Source organism: Oikopleura dioica, chromosome 2 (genome assembly GCF_907165135.1).
Source record: "Oikopleura dioica chromosome 2, OKI2018_I68_1.0, whole genome shotgun sequence".
Taxonomy (NCBI): Eukaryota; Metazoa; Chordata; class Appendicularia; order Copelata; family Oikopleuridae; genus Oikopleura; species Oikopleura dioica.
This window is the reverse complement of record NC_137292.1, coordinates 10,905,852-10,925,046: the sequence shown is the minus strand read 5'-3', so window position 1 is coordinate 10,925,046 and position 19,195 is coordinate 10,905,852. Positions and strand designations below refer to the sequence as shown.

Below are 19,195 nucleotides of genomic sequence, written 5' to 3'. Positions count from 1 at the left end.
CTTAAATCTCTATCATCACATTCAATCCAATGACATGCTTCTAAAGCTCCTACAGATCAAATCGCATGTCATCCCTCTTACTCGGCTAAACATAGGATAATATTTGTCCCTAGTGAAACCATCAGCCGTTGTTCTTTTGCAAAAACTGTACGTGTAAGATCACGTGTCGGTACAATATCGACTAGGCTCGCTTTTGGTAGCAAAAGTCGCCACGCTCTGTTTGGAACTCTTGTTCCTTTTTTGATCCGTGAACATTTTAGAAGCACGGATGAGGTAAATTTTGCCAAAAATAAATCTCACTTTGCGACGCATATTTCCAAGACAAATTGTTCATGGCTTATCTTTTCGGCTGACTATTTAACTCGTCAGATATTCTCTCAAAGATAATATCTTGATGAAAAACTGGCACAATTACGATTGTGAGATTGCCGGACTTTATCTATGTCTGAAAGCAGATTCTCTTCTGAAAACAAAATCCCTCCCCAAGTTTCTTGGCTAACATGGATTTGCAAATTCTGACTAAATACCTTTACCATCGTTCCCACGTCAGCGACGGACTCTCACTTGCATTTTTTGGAATGCGCTGAAGACGTGTTGGAGTAGAAATTATAACCGAAAGTGACTAGGTGCAATAATCTAATGTAGCTTTATTCTAAGAGGATTATTTGTACATATAATTAGAGAGAAGTGATAGAGGCGCATAAATTATGCGTCATTATGCTCAATACCAGTAGTAATGATAATTGTCAATTATGATCAGATCATTATTGTTTTTTTTTTGTCATTTCTCAAGTAAAAACCAAATTGTTATCTACCAAGTAATCCAATATTTTAAAATTGTCTCGATATTATGAACAATTTCAAGAGCTTTCCGGTATATAATTGATATCACATCGTTTAACTATTATTTTTCAAAGAAGATATTTTTAGCTAAGATGTGGGCGCGTCTTTTTAATGTTTTTCAGATGAACAAGATGGCTTTCAAAGGCCTATTTTGACAAACAAGCGTAAAACCATCTAAATTAGCGCCCTTATCTTCCCGGGTTTAGTAACTGATCGTATCAGCATATTTTTCTGAGCTAACAGCAACAAAGATAATGCGACACGTGGGGATCAACGTTTTTACGTACTGGAGGACAAATCCAAAATCAAGCAAGTTGTTATCTGACGCCCTGATTATTTTCCGTATCATTTAGCAGCCTTCTCGCATCTGCAAGAATTGATGCTTCCAAAATTTGCAAAAAAAAGAATATGATTATTTTCTGCACCGGATAGTACCCATCAGTTTTCCATTGTATTGCTTCCTTAACCAGCCGAACATCCAGTTGATCTCTATCGATCATGTTCCTACCGTCCCGTACAAGAATTTAGTTGTCTTAGAGTCAAATTATTCAAATCTCCGTTATATTTTTTCTTTAGAAAAAGACTCAGGTCGATCGCATTAGAATCTAAAAATAAGGATTTTTCAATTCAGGCGTCGAAATTTGAGAGAGTCACTTGATTATTTCAGCGAATTTCTGAGAAGGTGTAATGTTAAGATTACCCATGTTAAGGCCACGTTGCGTGTTTCTTTCGAGACAGTTATAAATTGAAAATATTTAGCCTTATGTTTATGATTGATTAACCATCGTTTTCGATCTATATTTTAATTACCGAGTATTTTGACTGAGATCATAACAAATCATCAATTGTATCAGAAGATAAGCAACTCATTAGTGGCATCAAGGTATTCAAGTAATTTAAATGATAGAAGCTTATCTCAAAGTATTCTTCAGACACATAATTGTAAATGACAGATTTATCAGTTCTATCATCGGTAGAAAAATATACAAAAAGGTACTATTCATTGAATACCAATATTTTTCTGAAAACCGTAAATTTTATTTTCAAAAGGTATTAATTTCCGATATTTTTAAGGCGACAGAAATAAGTGGCGAAATCGAGACCTTTGGATGTTCTAAAATGTGAACGTACAAGTGCCTTCACGTGCTCATCTGGCTTAGATTGATCTACGATTAGCTAACTCTCTCAATTTCTAACCGTATACTTTAGCTGCTAACGATCTTATTGTACATAGCTTATTCTTGAGCGAACAATTCGAATTGATTTTTAGAACCCGCAATATACGTAAGAGGCTATTCAGTTACCGATGTCTTCTTTTTATTTTCAGTTCTATCTAAAGATTTCTAGAAACCATTAAATGCATGCAAGCTTTATGGCGGACAGACCGTTCGATTCTGTGAAGGGCAAAATCATAGATACCGGCGAAAATGTCTTTTAAGGTAACGTATGATACAGTAATTTACTGTAAAGAGAGTAAGAGTGTTTCCAAAAAACATCCAGTTTCAGACGGTTTCCTTTTTCAAATTTTTCATTTGCATGATATTATTGCTCTCTTCAAATCGATAAATAACCAAGAACAAGCATCAACAATGAAGATCTACTGTAATTAGCCATTAGGTGGAGCATTTTGCTTTGCGCGTTTTGCGTTTTTCCGCGCTTTCGCGCGGCGGCGCTTTCTTTTCCAGCGCCTGTGTGCGCGTCTGGGAGCGCCACCACGCGGCTTCACGCGCCTTCTGACAAGTTCGCGCAGCTCAACTCTCTGCTCCAACAACGGATTCCCAATCCGAGGATTTTCCCTTGTCAATTACAGGAACTTTCTTTTTAATATAGAGAGAGAAACTTTCTTCCGTCAAGAGTGAACCAATCATTTTTTTTATTTTTTATCAAAAGAGAAATTATCGCAAAAAAACGAACAAAAATCGAACCAGAAACGAAAGAAGAAATCGTCAATAAGACAAATATGGCGGAAGTCCTTCCTCAAGTGAAAGGTAATTATTTTCCCCAAGAAAGATATTGCGTAATCAGATCGGATCTCAAAGAGACGCATAAAGACTTACTTTACGCAAATAGTAGCTCATTGCCGAGCAAATAGAACAAGTTTTTTTTTACTCGGATTGGATGTGTTGTTTAGATGTAAAACTTGACTTGCCCCCTGGCGCGTGGATGACCTTTTCCGGGGGTTGTTTATCTCGCATTTTTTTCTTTTTATTTCTTTATTTGCTGATGTTTTACGTACTTTTTCAAATACACACGCTTCGAGTGTTGTTGGAACATTCCGGTGTTTTTGGCCGAGGCATAGACTCATCATTATTTAGGAGAAGCCAGATGGTCTTACCTTGAGTTCAATTAGACTCGGATATCGGGTGTAATTAGCACTTGACTTGGGGATTAGGTTTTTCGCCGTACTATGCTGCGATTACTCAACGTGACATAAATGGTCCTCGGCACCGGTAGATCTTTTTATTTGGGGTCAAGACTGTTGAAATGATGAAAAGAATAGGAGTCGTTCGAATCCTCTTTTAGCAGAATATTCGAGGATTTCGATTATCCTTGAAAGTTTTGCCAAAAAAATTATTAACGTCACCATTTATCTCGCCATAAAAAGCGTCACTTCTATTCTTTCTAGCTCGGGTAATTCGCTCGTTCGGAAGTGGATTACAGAAAATACGCCTGGTCTGGGACGGTCTTAATCAGCCAAAGCGTCCCAAACCAGGATTATTTTCGCTCTCGCCTCTGGCGCCACTTTCATATTAAAAAGGACCCCCCAGGCGTGCGCCTTTGATCTTTAAATGGCCCGACCGTCCCAAACCAGGCGTATTTTTGACCGTCCCAGACCAGGATTATTTTCTGTAATTTCTTCCAGCGCTTCTGCTGGTCTGGAATAGCTCCACTGTTGTACGCTTTGATAAGGAGAGATTCTTGGCGACGGTAAGGGACAATGAGGATTTGTGACCAGATTATTGGTTTAACCCTTTGTCGCGCTACCCAAACAGCAACTCTGTGGTCAAGTGGTCGTTTTTAGGAACGCCTACCAGACGTCTCATATCTTCAGATTCTTGATTCTTCGAATATATTTATAGAGCACAGACATTTTTTAATGGCTGTTACATAGATTCCTGACTGTAAATCTTCTAAAGTCAGTCAGGAAAGTGCGAAAAACTCAGCTCTTGAATGGAACCCTGTAATTGTGATATATTTGAAGAGTGCTTGAGGCGAGTTGCTCTGTAGGGATCCGGGAATAAGATTAAAGGAGCCCTTGAGAGAGAGCTCTTTTCAATGAAGCTCAGCAGAGAGAAGCAGCTCTCGAACGCAGAAGGCAAATTTTCAGCTGACTGATTCACCTGGCATTTTTTCTGTTAGCGCAAATTTAAAGTATTTTACGTTGATATCGACAAATTGTTATCATACTATACGCAAATGACATGAGCAGAATAACTCACCTAATTAATCCGGTTACAATCAGCATCTTTGGCTTAACACTTGTTTTTGGTCCAACAAGGCCGACATCGATTCTATTAATTATTTTCCCTACTAATAGCAGTAAACAATAATTACACTGGCGCCGAATTAGCTCTTCAAACAAAAACACATGGAATGAAAATAAAGGAAAAAAACGTTGCAGGTTTGGGGTGAATGCAAAAAGTAGAGCTTAGACGCTTCCGAATATGCTCGTGGAATTTACCCATGTGGGAAGTGCTCGTTGACCAAAAAAGCAGAGATAGAAAAACGCGGCGGCTTAGACCGGTCATTAGCCTTTAAGACTTCCATAAAGATGTACTTTTTGTTAGTGATTTTCTGTGTCAATAGCAGTTTTATGATTAATACTATTGATTCTGTGATAGAACTTTACGGTAGAAGAAGGAGAAAATCTGTCGTGTATCCTCTCAAAAAGCATAAATATTTGCAAAAATACCCTCTGTAACATAGTGTTCATGAATGATTTTTTCGAAAAAAAACCAAGTGATCTTGTTGAAGTAAAATTCTTTGTTGAGCTTCCGCTGTCCACGTTAGGAGCAAAGTTACTTTAAACCTATGGCCGTGGCCGGTGATTAGGGAAATTGTGAATGACCTCGGAAGCCTCAGCGTGGGTAGGAAGGGGCTACCGCTCCTCCTTACTGGCCTCTCAACCACGTAAGGGACTAAGCACTTCGAGTCCTTACACGTCGTGCATTCAGCAACGGGAATGCTCTCTTTCATCCAACACAGTCCCGCTTTTACATGAGGTGAACAACGCGAATTCCGGGAGGAATCTTGCATCGCCGAATTTTTCATCTCCATCTCACCAGGAATGCATGTCAAAGCATACTTAATCCCATACGTGCATATTCCATCACGAATACTTTTCCTCCAGTTCTTGATTTAACAGCGTTTAATTGGCTCTAGAAAGGGTCTAATGAACCGCCCGGTCATGGTTAATCTACTTCTGTGGCCGCGAAATGCTTCACGCCGAGGAGAAGCTGAAAATCAGCGCTGACCAAGGGCACTCTAATTTAACGGACAAGTCAGCTCCTCCCCAAAATCGCGGAATCCATTAATAACTCAATTAGTGATGGCGATAAGCCTAGAATGCTCGCAGACCATCAGCTTTCTTGACGCAAACAGGAAAAAAGCAACAAGGAAATGATTTTTTTAAAAATTAGATTAGGATAAATGCAAATACATTATATTTTTTGTAAGCTTTTTTTTAATAAAATTGGTAAAAAAGTGGGGTTTTTTCATTAAAATTAGAAACCAATAAAAGGAAATAAAAGATTTTTCTTGTGAAAAAGAACACATGGTGTTTGTACTATTCGCAACTGTAACAAAAGAAAGACTTTTCGTTCCATTGATTGATAGGATTGAGAATTGAGCGTTTTTTCACATCTGGGTAAACGTTTTTTTTCGTTCAGATGAACGTGCTTTCTTCTTCGGCATTTTCAAAAGAGGTGTCAAGCATTCTCCAGATGCTTTTGAACAGGGAGGAACGTGATAATTACTAAAAAAGAGATGGAGATTGATCAACTGGTGCGGCCAGATGGGCGAAGTGCACATGTAAAAATCTAGTGTTGCAATATAGCGGCCGCGCACGGTGCTGAATTTCATGACACCTCGCAACAAGTGCCCACGTTCACCGGGGTCGAAGTTATATTACTTTTTGCAGAAGATCAATCATTTCTAATAATCCGCGTTTAACCTTTTTCAAGAGCTCTATGAATTTCTCCAGTCGATCTTCTTCGTAACTCAATCACTTCGGGAGCTGTGAGACTTGTACTTACGGATCCGGTATCTTGTCTATGAGAAGCTCTAATATTCATCTCGGAACCCCGGTGGTGACACTATCACGTGATGTTATCATGACAGTACAGCTCCATCAAAGCCTGTGCCCTTCTCACTCATTTTACCAAGGCCAGCGTGGATATTTTCTCAAATAACGCAGCAAAGTAAACTGCTCCCCTCCCCTTTCCTTATCGTCACACGCGGGATCAAACGATAAGGATCCGTGTCCAACTCATATCAAAAGTACTCGCGCGTCGGCGAAAGAGTCGGCCGCAGCCTTTCAACCCTTTATTCACTTTTCGAATTAGAGATCTTCCAGCGTTGAACGTTCCCAGCTTTGTTTTACGAAATTTACCGTAGATTTCTCAAGCTTCTCTTTGTTTCAATTTAAAGTGAGCATTTAATCTTGCGAAGAAGCTTGCAACGGTTAGACCTCCTGGTCCATCACTAATCACGTGGGCTAGAGAGGTCAATCGTCAGACAGTCGCGCGTCTAAACAGCGGAATAAGCCTTTACCGCGGGTCGCTAAGGGTGACTTTGCTCGACGGTCAGGGTCGAATAAAGTACAGATTTCGACGGGCTCTGACAATTCTGAAGGAAGGGCGGAAAGAGGTGACAGTGTACAATTTCCTCTTTAATTAATCATTCAGTGTAAGCTGTTATGTTTACAAAACGTGATTTCGTGGCTGTAGTTTCAGTTGCAGCTCAGCAAGAGTACTTTCGGCAGAGCCCACGTTTTCAGAAGAAGCGGTCTTGGAGGAGAGGTGGAGTAATCGCATGTCTTGCATCCTCATCTCATCACAGTTAAGCCGCAATGTACTCAACCCTGATCCGGTTGACAAAACAGCAGCAGTCCTCGAACCCGCAGATTTGGCTTTGCTTTTTCAAGCAGTTAGAAAGCTCCTCTTATTTAATAGAAAGACAATCCCCTTTTTCAAGCTGCACATTATTGAATACAGAAGCCATTTAATTTTGAAAATTGCCGATTCGATTGTGGAAAATAGCGGTTCCAAAAAGTTCTAAAAACTCGGCGCCGTGCATTAGAAATTTTAATTTATGAACGTCAACGGCCTCCCGGTTGTGGTTGTGGTTTCGGCGGGATATTGTGCATTCCAGAGTCGCGCACAGTCAAAATTGAAAACTGCTCATTTGCAGCATGAATCTCCAATGATCAAAAAATTAGCTTAGACTTAGTTGTTCCTACTAAGAATCCTAGTTTGGGATACGTTTGTAAGCAGCTCCTATCAGTGCTTAATCGTTCAATAGAAAAACTCCCGTTTGCTTGTTATCAGGCTAATTCTAGCGCGATAAAGGCGTAAAATAAATTAACCGACGGAGAGAATTAAAAATGCAGCCTAAACTGAACCTGTATTAACCCAACTTATAAAATCGAAGAAAACTTTCGTTGCGGAGCAGGTTCAATTGAATTTCGAGTGCGCGGGCCATCATTTTTGATCGACATCGTGATTTCATTATTTTCTAAACGCGAATTGAACATCGTCTTCTTCCGATTTTTTCTTGATAGCTTTATAGTAACACTTGGCAAAAACGTGATTATCGATATGTCTCGTGTTCACTTGATCTGGGGCCGGATGATCCCGGATCACTAGGGCCCTGAAGATAATGTACCACGTTGATTTTGACTTTTTTATTATTCTTACTTGTAATAACAGTGTTATCATTTGCTACTGTCATCGAGACAAGGTTTCTCTTTTATTGCCGATTGATATATAATACCACTTTAATAATTGTGTGCTAAATATATTTCTTTAGATCTTCCTTGCCTGCCAACACAAGCTCCAGTAGCACCAACAGTCACAACAGAAGTTCCCGTGGTATTGCCAACGCCAATCGGGCCTATTTCTCTTCCAGATGAACCAGCTAAAATCGACCCTATCGGACCCATCAGTCTTCCAAAAGTTGAAGAGCCCCCACAGCTTCCACCAAATTGGGTCGAAGAGCGATTCCGAGTCGATCGCCGTAAACTGGAAGAAATGATTCTCGGTAAGAGCCACAATAGAAAACTGCATATTCTCATAATCTTAAAACGTCCACGGGAAATTTTCGGGTAATTTTGTACGGACAGCGCAAAAGAGCGACGTGGCGCAAAAATTACGGGTCAGGTCGGATAATGAGAATGCGCGACGCGTTATTGGATGACCTAAGCCGTAAATATTAGAGTGAATAGCTTTATATGACTTAGTCGCATCTAGCTATGAACTAACTAGACATGTAATTATTGAATACTTTGTCCAATCGATTTATGGCGAGAATATCAAATTGCCGAGTTCCAAATTCTATCCTAGCTCCAGCACTTGAGTGTTTCTTTTCTCCAGCTAGATACATACCGTTTTCGGTTGTCTTAGAGCTGACTTTTCTAACCTGCGCGGCGGATAATCCGCGCGCGGTATCGGTATCGCCAAGCCCCCGGTTAGAACGAAAGAAAGGAAAAAATGCATCACCAAGTGGTTAGCCAAAGCAGCGGATTAGAAACCACACGAGACAGTGGCATTGAAAACCGTTGTTACGGAAGTACGCGCGGTCGATTCTGCTCTAACAATGCCATATTTTAATAATTGATTATGGTCAAATTATCAAATCATTTTCGAATATATAAAAAGCGTTTTCTTAGAGAGCTACGTATCAATGCCTCTGAGTTGGCTAGTTTCAACTTATGATAAACACTGGAGGGTAAACAGTTTACCCCTCTGCTCAAATAAAATATTCTTCTAACGACCGCAGCAATCGCCGTGTTCTAAGTATCCGCCGGATTGAACTCAAACAAACACGTGCTGCCAAATCACAAGCGCGTAAGAGTGATAAGGAGTTAATGATAAGCCTGATGCGCCAGATCGAGAGAGACGATCTTGGGCAGGGGTTGCTCTTTGATCAACTTGAGTTTTGGACTTGACGGTCTTAAGGTGGATTCCTAAATTCTTCCAGCTCCAATAAGGGCGGATGGCGGGGATGTATTTTCAGTAGAACTCTTCCGGGGATAAACGTCTTCATTTTCCGGCCATTTTACGGGATCTCCAAAAAGATGCAACTTCAAGATATCTTTCTCACCGCAAATAATTTATCTCATTAATTCATCCTCCACAAAACAGCGAAAATAATAAGCAGCTATTCTAAGCCAATAGTTGTCCGAAGCGACCTTGGTCGGGGATTATGCCCTTTCGGTAGAATAGTTGTTTGTTTCGAAAATTCTTTATGGTCGGAAGGGAGCGGCTCGTCCTTGCGGTCCTGAGCAATTTTTTCTTGACCAACGATGGTAGCCTGTATAAGCACTCTAAGTCAGTGTAGCGTAAACAAGAGAAAATTGGCGGAGGGAGCTAATTGAGTTTTAAATTTCAACAATTTGAACTTTCCTAAATCCACTCATAAAACTTCTACAGAAAGCTCAAATTCGGACTTATGCGTGGTAGAAAATATTGGGAATTAGCTTTCCACGTCGGATACTCCTTTTCATTGTTTTTAGAAATACTTTTTTGTGTTTGGCATAACGGCTTCGTGAAGGAGGCACTTGGCGCATTCTTTGAGCGATTTGAGGCGGGTTCTGCGGAATTCCGCAAGAGCAGAAGCGGCCGAGGCGAGAGAATCTGTCAATTTGTGGTTGCCCCTCACTCTGCATGTAGCTCTTGGGTTCTCACAAGATACATTCACGAAATACTACCACCCTCGAGATTTTAAATTATGGGCTGCTAGAATACCGACATGTTTATAAATAAACTCAGTCTTGGATGCATATGTTGACTTTATGTGTAGATGATTTTTAGTTCTTCTTATTAGACCCATCATTTCCGTGAATAGAGAGTGAGCTTATTCCGTAAAATGTCCTATTTGATGAGCCCATAGTTCGTGACATTTCTTCCTTTTGTAGATCTCCTACATTAGAAACTATAAAATTAGATTCGACCTTATAGAAGTACGTCCATTTCCGCCAAATTTGCGTAAATCAACTCGCGAAGTTTTCCGTGAAAACAAATTACGCTCTCTATTGGCTCAAGAAAAGTGCAAGGTGTTGGAGTACTTCTCCGAAAAGTCAGCTTCACTTTTTGAGTACACATTGTATGCTCGCGTGTTAATTAATAGCATCATCGCATCTTCTCAACTTGTTATCGCGCAACGGGCAAACTCGGCAATCTGGTGACGAAAGGGCAAACTCGGCAGGACACGAATCTCGGATCTTCTGTAGTACTCCGCTTTTAGAATTTTTCGATTCGATAATAGCGAATTTCTAAATCTAACATTTTAGTACTAGGAAATGCCTGTCTCCGTTTTTACGTCGCCGTCGAATTTTTCAAATTTCGCAAAAATAGAAAGGCGAGATTTTCGATAACGTCAAAGCTTTCCGCCTTAGATTTCAGCGGAGAACAGAAATGGGATCAAACCACGTTGATCGTTTTGATGCAAATACGTTTTTGAGAGTTCTAATGAACCCTAATCCCATACCGTTCAGAAATCCTATTTTATTCTTTTCTTGTATTATTCAGAGTAAAAAGCTCTATTCAGCAATTTTCCTTGCTGAAAAAAATTGTTATGAAAGAGAAAACCACAAAAACAGCGATACGCGTAATCTGATTAATTCTGCCAATTGCCACACTTGCAAAATAGGCCCAGACAGATAAGGAAGTTTAAGCACCGCAACTATGGGCCGAAATCTCCTTTAGGCCTTGGCGATTTTGGTAATCGGAGTTTACCAACTAGCGGCCGTTTTTTGATGCTTGCAGACTTTTAGAAACGGTCTGTATTTGAGCAAATCTGACGAACCCACATGCCCTTGACATCAGAAAGGTGATTTTATTATATCACGACCAAGCACTAGAAATGTGGCGTAAGTTTGCAAACGTATGCGCGAAATCTGCCACCACAAAAAGGTTTCCCGCGGTCGAGTAGGGGCTTGCTCCTGTGGCTTACTTTTTCTTAATGGAGAAAATCGTGAACGTGAAAATACTTGTTTCGTGCTAAAGTTCGCTATTCTCCAACATTCTACGATTGCCCTTGAGAATTTTCTTCGCTTTGATGTTTGGGATTATTGAATTCGTTGTGATTGACCGCCGATTTTTGTTGGAAATGATCGGAAGCGTCGATAATTCACTAATTGCTGAATTTGATTTAGAGGAAAAATTGCAGCGTGAGGCGATCATCGGTCAAGGAAGATTTGGCGGGTAGCGAGGGCCCGTTTCGGACTGATTTTCCGGTGAACGTGGTTGTGGTTTCGGCTCATTTTTAGAAACAAACGTTGTGGTCGGCCCCCTGCGGAATCCGCGAAAGCCACCTTAGCGGATTTATCCCTTCCTTATTTAGGCTTCGCATTTTTCTAACAAGGTTACTTTTAAGCTGTGTGTACTTTTAACAGGATTACTTTTTTCTAAAGCGGATTATAAAGAAATTTTATGGTGATAAAATTTTTTTTTGTAACGGATTTTTATCGCCGCTCCTTTCCACTGAAAACATTCTCAAACTTTCACAAATCCGAGATAGGTCCACTCGATTTAACGCCATATTTGGACGTAAGCCGAGGAAATCGTTGAAACGGTGCGATTATGAAACTTCAATTTCAACGAAGAAGCTCATTAGAGAAATGCTCACTCTAAACTCGCCGTAATCTCGAGCGCGAAAGTGCCTTAGCGACAAATTTCTCTAAAATATCACGTTTTGGTCTGAATCAACTTGTCAGATTTTCGTCATCAAGATAACTGTCAAGATAATATTATTTATCCTTATCGTTTAGCGTTTTTCTAAGACAAATAAGAAAATTTAATTAAGGCGCCCTAGAATCGCCGAGCTTAAATTTTGCCTTATAATTTGAAGTCTTGAGCTCGTTTCTAATGTTTATGCAGCAAATTCGAAACAGAAATCGAATCTGCTCGCGCTCAACCTTTATTACAAAATCGAATCTGCCAAGAGCTAGAATTTATCACTTAGTCAATTTGCCCGTGTCTTCTCTATAGAAAGACGTCCTAAACAACTAAGATTAAGACACACGCAAGAGTCTCTTGAACTTTAGTTTTAGCTTTAATTGTCAAATAAAAAGAGAGATCAGAATATTCCAGGTGTCAAAAGTAAATATTCGCACAGGAGAATTTACTGGGCCATAAAGATTAAATTCACGTGATTAAACTCGGCAAAACGCATTCTGAGAAATTCTGGCAACGTAAAACATCAAAGCAGCGAGCAGCCTTGTCGCTGGAATTTTGTAACGGGACTAATTGGACTTGAATCTCGCAAAAAAAATTCCGCCACCCCTTCTTCTCCATACCTGATTTGCATATTCGTTCAACCCATGAATGAGAAAATGCTGTTCCGCGGTTTTTGAGCTGCTTTTAAGGCTTTCCCCACTGATATTTCTTTCCAGCAAAAGACTGATTTACGCGGGAGTGAAATCAAAAGCAGCAAAGATTAACTGGAAAGGGAGTGTCCGAGAATCTCGGGCTCAAGGTATTTCCCCTCTTCGCGAGTGAAAACAAACCCTTTCCGTGTGACTAAAAGGCGAGAGGGACGATAATCGCTCTGCAGTAAAAATGTCAGCGCGTGCGAATCCTGCTCCTCTAAGAAGGTTGAACTAGGACCGATTCTGGCCACAGCTCATTTCGTGTTATTTTGATTTTCTGGATTGTTATTGATGGATAGCTGCCGTTTTGTTGCTAATTGAGAACACACGTTTTTCTATTATTGTGTTTGGTAATTTTTCATAATTGACAATGTAATACTCGTAAATGAAATAAAAGCGACATGTTTAATCCCAAAATATGAAACATAATCAAACCCGTAGTTAGTGTTCTCCCTTCTGTTTTGCATTTAATTTATTTGTGGAAAGAGTGCAAAATGATTTTACTGAGAACAAACGTGAATAAACGTCAACAAACTTTCATTCGCACTAATTAAACTCTGCTCAGAGCATAATATATGCTGCATAATGAAATGATCATTTACTAAAGTTTGGAATCGCTCAAATGCTGTATTGAACTTTAGTTTCGCATAAGCCCCATGCGTACGAATTTTTACGTATTGCGTTAAAAAGTGTCTCAAGTTGCCGCAGCATTCTAAATACCGCGTTTATCACCAACGTTACAACTCTCTTGAAGAGCCCATCGCGGGCTTGCTCCTAGCGACTTTGCTCAGCTGGGAAATAATAAGCACCGCGGAGGAGTGAACGTCGTAGTGGCGGTTTGCTTGTGGTTATGAACCGTTGTGAAAGCTGAAAAACTCCAGACTCGAGCTTTGATAAGGCAATTGCGCTGCTTGAACTAACCTCCTCGTTGAGCACCGTTTTAATCATTTTATTTTGCTCCTTCGTGTAAACACTTTGTGTACAGCCATCTGAGTTCTCGTTTCAAGGGTAAATTTAAGCGATAAGGGACTTTATCAGGCTTAGGTCAGTCTGTCCAAGTAAAGAGCGCAGACGAGTTATAAGCATTTACGATAAAGAGTAATTTATCTTGTTTAGAAAAAACTAAGAGCGTAAAGTGTCCACGGAGAAATTTGTCATCTAAACATTAGCACATCGAAAACAAATTACTGTTTCAAGCAGCTAATCATTTTGTTTTAGTCGGAAATGGATACCAAAACGGCGAGACGTTCTTCCAAGGAGTAATGGACAAGACTTCCACCACAGTGACCTGGCCCTCAAAGCTGAAAATCGGCGCCAAGTCAAAGAAGGATCCCCATGTCAAAGTCGTCGGTCACGTGGACAACGTCAAGAAGGCAAAGGAACTGATCCTGGATAAACTCGATGCTCGCTCGTCACGTGTCACTTTGAAGATGGACGTTCCGCATACGGAGCACTCGCACGTCATTGGCAAAGGTAAATGAGCTCCAGAGGTGAACATTTGGATTTCCTAATGGCGCTTTAATGTCCACGCTAGCCACCGTCTGTTCGTTTAAGACAACGAGCTCCAAAATTAATCCAAAATTTGGTACAGGAAATCAAAAATAGTAGGATCTTCTCAACTTTCAAACTCGAACTTTTCTAGGATAGATAACTCAAAGCATTCAGTTAAAATAGCGTTGGAAATAGCTTCTACACAACCAGTGCTTATCAGTAGTCAAGATAATAACCCTTTAATGACCCAGTGGACGTAACTGCGCGTGACCACGTGCTGTCACCCCCGTCCTCAGGAAAAGATCCTCGAGCAACCTGATAGGCGACGTTTTAGACGTAAGGACGGGATTTCTGGCTCCACACTGTAGCTAATGACACCGATCTAAAGTCGGCATCCACAACGTGTCTGTTTTTTTTGAAACAGATTCAATTAAAAAACGTGCTGATGACAGAAGAATTTCCAAGTTTGTAAGATCCGAGAACAACTGTCTCTTTGCCAATTACAAAGTTCTTTGAAGGATAACACCAATCAATCATTCGTTTCCAATTCCTAAAGCGGGCAAACTTGAATCTGATTCTCACTGATTTGAGCCTAAGAAGCAAAGTAATGAAGTTCGTTTTCGACAAATTTTGTGTCCTAAAAGTACTTTTCAAAAGTAGGGAGCATAATTTCCGCACTCTTAAAATGCAAATACATTCTTAGTAGTACTTTCCTGTCGTACTATAATCCTCGCGACTTACTACTTTGCATAAAATGCACCGCCGATCCCATTCCCAACTTGAGGGCTTTCAATTTCTACGTTGGGGGATTCTTGCGAGTTTCAAGTGTTTGCCTGACACTTTGCTCTAGCTTTGAAATAACTGGATAACAACGCATTTTCAGGAGGCTGCACGATCAAGAAAGTGATGGAAGAAACCGGGTGTCATATCCACTTCCCAGACTCTAACCGATCTGGAACATCGGAGAAGTCGAACCAAGTGTCGATTGCCGGAGAGCCAGCAGGTGTTGAATCCGCTCGACGCAAGATTCGCGCTCTCCTCCCAATTGTCTTATCCTTTGAGCTTCCTAAGAGCGGCGTGGCACGACCCAACCCCGACGTCAACAGTGCCCCAATCCAGCGGCTTATCCAAACCTACTCAATCAGTGTCCAAGCGCGAGCTCGACCGCGCGGTCAATCCACGGTCATCTCAGTCCGCGGCACCCAACAAAACGTCACTGGTCTCAAAGACGGCATCACTGGCCTTATGCAACATCTCACTGGACAAATTGGCGCCACCCTGCCCGTCACCTGTAACCTCGAAGTGGCACCACAACACCACCAGGTCCTCTCGAAAATGGTCCGCCACATTCAACAGCAAACAGCCGCCCAAATCACCATGGTCCAGCCCCAGCAGCAAATGATGTCTCCCGATGGTCAGACTCAGCCTCACATCCCAAATATTGGTGCTCGAAGACCGCCAAGTCCAGTAGTAATCACAGGTTAGTACTTACGCACCACAAGGTGATAAGCGACATGGAGGCAGACTGATAAACGCAGTACATATTTATCGCTTCCCCACAGATCACTCCTTATCGTCATAATTAGCACATAAAACACTGCATAATATACAGTTATCGAATCAATTATGGCAAATTGAAATACTAAAAATGCTTTTAGGATGTGTTGACTCAGTCATTATCGCCCGCCACCAACTTACCGAATGCTTGCCACTGGTGCTCATGTGCGATATGAAAGACAATGTCGACAGCGAAAGCGTCCGGCCACAGGAGACCATGGAACGTAATGATGTTTTCATCTCGATCCGACCAAAGCCCAAGCAAGCGACAAAATCCGTCATCATCAAGTCTGTCGAAGGAAATGTCATCAGGTAATTATCAAGACAAATCATTTATCTAAATTGCATTTTCTAAAGCAATTTCTAATTCAAGTTCTCAAAACATAGTCTCTCAAAGTTTCATTAAATCTTCTCCAAGAAAGTTTATTTCCAAGACCTGACCTTCATATCGACGGGACATTTCCGTAAATTTACACATCATGTTAGTTATTACCACCCATCACAAAGAGACATGATTTTGCTTAGAATATCAACATTTCGGAAACGTTGGCATTTTTTACTATTTGTAGTGATAGCGCGGCTTTATTTAGCTGATTTTAAACTATTACTCCAGGCATTTTAATTTGCATCAGTCAACCGAGAATATCCATTTAGTCTTGTTAGCATTATTATCACAAGATACAAATGAGTTAACAGATATAAATATTGATTTTGTAATCGTTTCAGCGATATAAATTGTAGCACAATAAGAATTACATGTAAAGCATAATGAAATCAGATATAGAAACACGAATCTAAAATGTGTATAAGAATGTTCGATGCACGAAAAGAGCTTCTTCGTCTCAAAACTTCCGGCTTGGAGAACATCATTCTCTCGCCACTTACGACTCTCAGCGCTCCTACAGTTTCACAGGCTCAGCTTCCCGCTGCCTACCATATCGATACAAACCCTTGCTTCAAGACAAACGACTCCGAGGTCTTTACCAACTGCTCAGGCTCATCAGTTGGCTACCATAGCTCCGAAGAAGCTGACCAATTCTCGGCACAAAAGAACAGCAGCTTGATCTCCCCAATCCAGCGGCCTAGCCCACGCTCATCTCCCGGATCCAGCACTTCCGGACACTTTTCCGATTCTATGCTTGGTTCAGACGTGAACAATAGGAAAATGAGCTCAAGCCCAAGCAACTCTATTGAAGGTATAAACAAACTCTTTTGGCTTAATTCCATTTCGTAATTTAAAAAAACGGGCGGACATGTCAAGCATGTGTTTTGGGCATTCAAAGAACGACAATTGCCAGTTTTTGGAAAGATCACATTAGAACGCAGATAGCCTTAAACTGCCTGTTGGAGTAAAATTAAAATTGTTATAAATAAGAAACAGAAACAAAGTTAAATCAACTAACCTTATTTACATATTGAATTCATTTCTGTGGTTCTTTCAAAAGATCATTAAATTTCTATTTGCTGTTACATAAGTCTCAAAAGCCATTTGTAAATTAATATGCTAATGCTCCGTCATCTAAACGTACGAGGTGTACTCAAATTTAATATGTTTACCGGATGCCTCCCTTGATATGCCCATTCTAAAGGGAATTTGATTAATTAATAGAATAGAATGTCTAAACAATAATTTGTAGCTCTTGAACAGAGGCTCTCAACTCTTACTGGAACTGGATTGTCGAATAAAATCTGGGAGTCAAAGACCCCAGCTGTGTCCTCGCAATTCAATCGACACCAGCCCACACTCCACCACAGCTTCAGTTCTGCCGAGTACGCCCGAGCCCGAGAGCTGGCCTACCAAGCCATGTCCCGACCAGTTTTGGCTCCAGATCTTCAAATTCCAACTTCCACCTGGGCTGGACAGGGCTTCTCCCGCTCCATGGGACCTGATTTATCGCGGTGAGTTATTAACCCTTCTTACGCAAGGGAGGAAATTCCGAAAATTCTTTCAGTGATTAATGAATTTTTCTAGAGCTCTTTCCAGTCGAAATATGTCTCAAGCCCAGTTCACGCCAACTATCGAAGAAAATCCTATCTTCAACACTTGGGGACCTCGAGGTAGATTACTTCTATTATTGACATTGTATTTACGCTTTTTCAAGTGGATACTCTCTCAGCGAGTCTCCAAGCCAACTGCCTTTCAACGATGAAAAAGGAGCGATACTCACCCAACGCCCAGCCTTTCCAGCCCCGCAGCAACTCAATGGTCGATATGTCTACCCAAGTCGAGCTGCACGAAGTCTTTGACTACCTTGGACTCAGCAAATACACAAATGTTTTCCTTCAACAAGAGGTACCTTTTCTGACCTTGAGGAATTCGATTCAGCAGCACTTGTCTATTTTAATCGCAATCTAAAAGGGTCTTCCTTCGCTGTCTTTGAAAATAAGCAAGCACGACCTTATGCGTCGAACTGATTCCCTTTTTAACCCCAAACAACGATTATACACCGTAGGGTTAGAAAGACGCGTAAAACAGCATTACTCAAGGGCGAGCTTGATAATTTTGAATTTGAAGCTCGTAAGCTAATCAAGCTCAGCAAATTCTTGAGTAGAAAATCGATGCTCACTTCTAGTGGCTGATCGGCTAAAGGGCTTACGCTAGAACAGGGCTGATTAGTAATTGGCCTCGTTATAATGGCTCGTTTTGAATTTTTGTGTTCAGGTCGACCTTCAAACATTCCTCAGTCTCACAGATTCCGACTTGAAGGAGCTCGGAATTACGACGTTCGGCCCTCGGCGCAAAATGCTCCTCGCTATTCAAGGTAACAAGAAAGATATTCAGCTACTATGATTTCTAAAACCAAACGTCTAAAAACAAATGCTAACAATTTATTTTCAGAAATGAATAAAAATCGAGCTCAAGTGGTCCAGGGAATCTTGGCGAATCGACAGAGCCGTAGCAGTTTGAACCTTCTTTCCGCCACCAGCCGGTGGTAGAATCTCCCCTCCCTTCACCTTAGAGAATACCCTATTCTTTATATACTGTATTATAAAATCCACAAGCATTAAAAATTCGTTAATGCTTGTTTTCCGCTTCTAAAATTGAGTAATTCCCCCGAGAAAGTACTCGAGCGCTCTTCGAATTTTGAGTTTCGAAAACTTGTTTTTAAAAGTTTTGTTAAACTCGAATCCGCCTGTATAGAATTTTCGAATTTAATGTATGAATACATCATTGCGCCAGGTTGGCTACGGTACAATTTACAAAGTTTCTGACTAGACAAAGCATTTTTGTCAAATTTTTTTTTTCGTTTCCATGTTCGCTAAGTCCAGAATCCTGTTTTCAAAGTTCAACCCCACCCAAACCCCAAAAGAAGACGAAAGAGACGAGAAGACCGGAAAATCTTTATAGGTTTGATCACGAGGCCAGATGCCCAACATTAATTTCGTTTGTATCAAATCTGCGGCGACAGATTCTCTTCCTGAATCAGTCAAATAACAACATTTTAGAAATCAACGCAAGGAATAGACCAAAACAACTGGATTAGGACGCAGTTCTCATTTATCTGAACCTTCATTACTTTACATTTGTTTCAATAAACACAGCGCTATATCTGCGTTTCAGCGAAAGAATTCAATGCCTTTTATTCACCATTCTGGTTAGCCTAATTTAAGTTTCAAGTACACTAAAATGAAGAAAATCCCTTAGACTCGATTACGTGAGAAACGATCGGTGATGCATTAGTCCTGGATTAAAAAGTTCAATCTTCATTTACG

At 40.7% G+C, this 19,195-nt stretch overlaps 1 protein-coding gene across 1 annotated transcript; it reads left to right on the top strand.

Moving 5' to 3' along the window:
• Positions 1 to 2,620: 2,620 nt before the first annotated feature.
• LOC145696187 (protein bicaudal C homolog 1-like) lies at positions 2,621 to 18,680 on the top strand. The gene is made up of 11 exons (XM_081773183.1): positions 2,621 to 2,831; positions 7,873 to 8,103; positions 13,652 to 13,906; positions 14,808 to 15,404; positions 15,583 to 15,793; positions 16,292 to 16,677; positions 17,119 to 17,380; positions 17,454 to 17,539; positions 17,584 to 17,774; positions 18,144 to 18,243; positions 18,321 to 18,680. Exons 1-11 carry the CDS (start codon positions 2,804 to 2,806, stop codon positions 18,416 to 18,418), a joined length of 2,445 nt encoding a protein of 814 aa, XP_081629309.1. The 5' UTR covers positions 2,621 to 2,803; the 3' UTR covers positions 18,419 to 18,680.
• The last annotated feature ends 515 nt before the right edge of the window (positions 18,681 to 19,195 follow it).

Excerpts from the sequence above, each read along its gene's own strand:
- LOC145696187 (XM_081773183.1), top strand. The coding sequence starts at position 2,804 with ATGGCGGAAGTCCTTCCTCAAGTGAAAG. Across the intron at positions 13,907-14,807 it reads CTCGCACGTCATTGGCAAAG|GAGGCTGCACGATCAAGAAA; the intron begins GTAAATGAGCTC and ends ACGCATTTTCAG. Across the intron at positions 16,678-17,118 it reads CCCAAGCAACTCTATTGAAG|CTCTTGAACAGAGGCTCTCA; the intron begins GTATAAACAAAC and ends AATAATTTGTAG.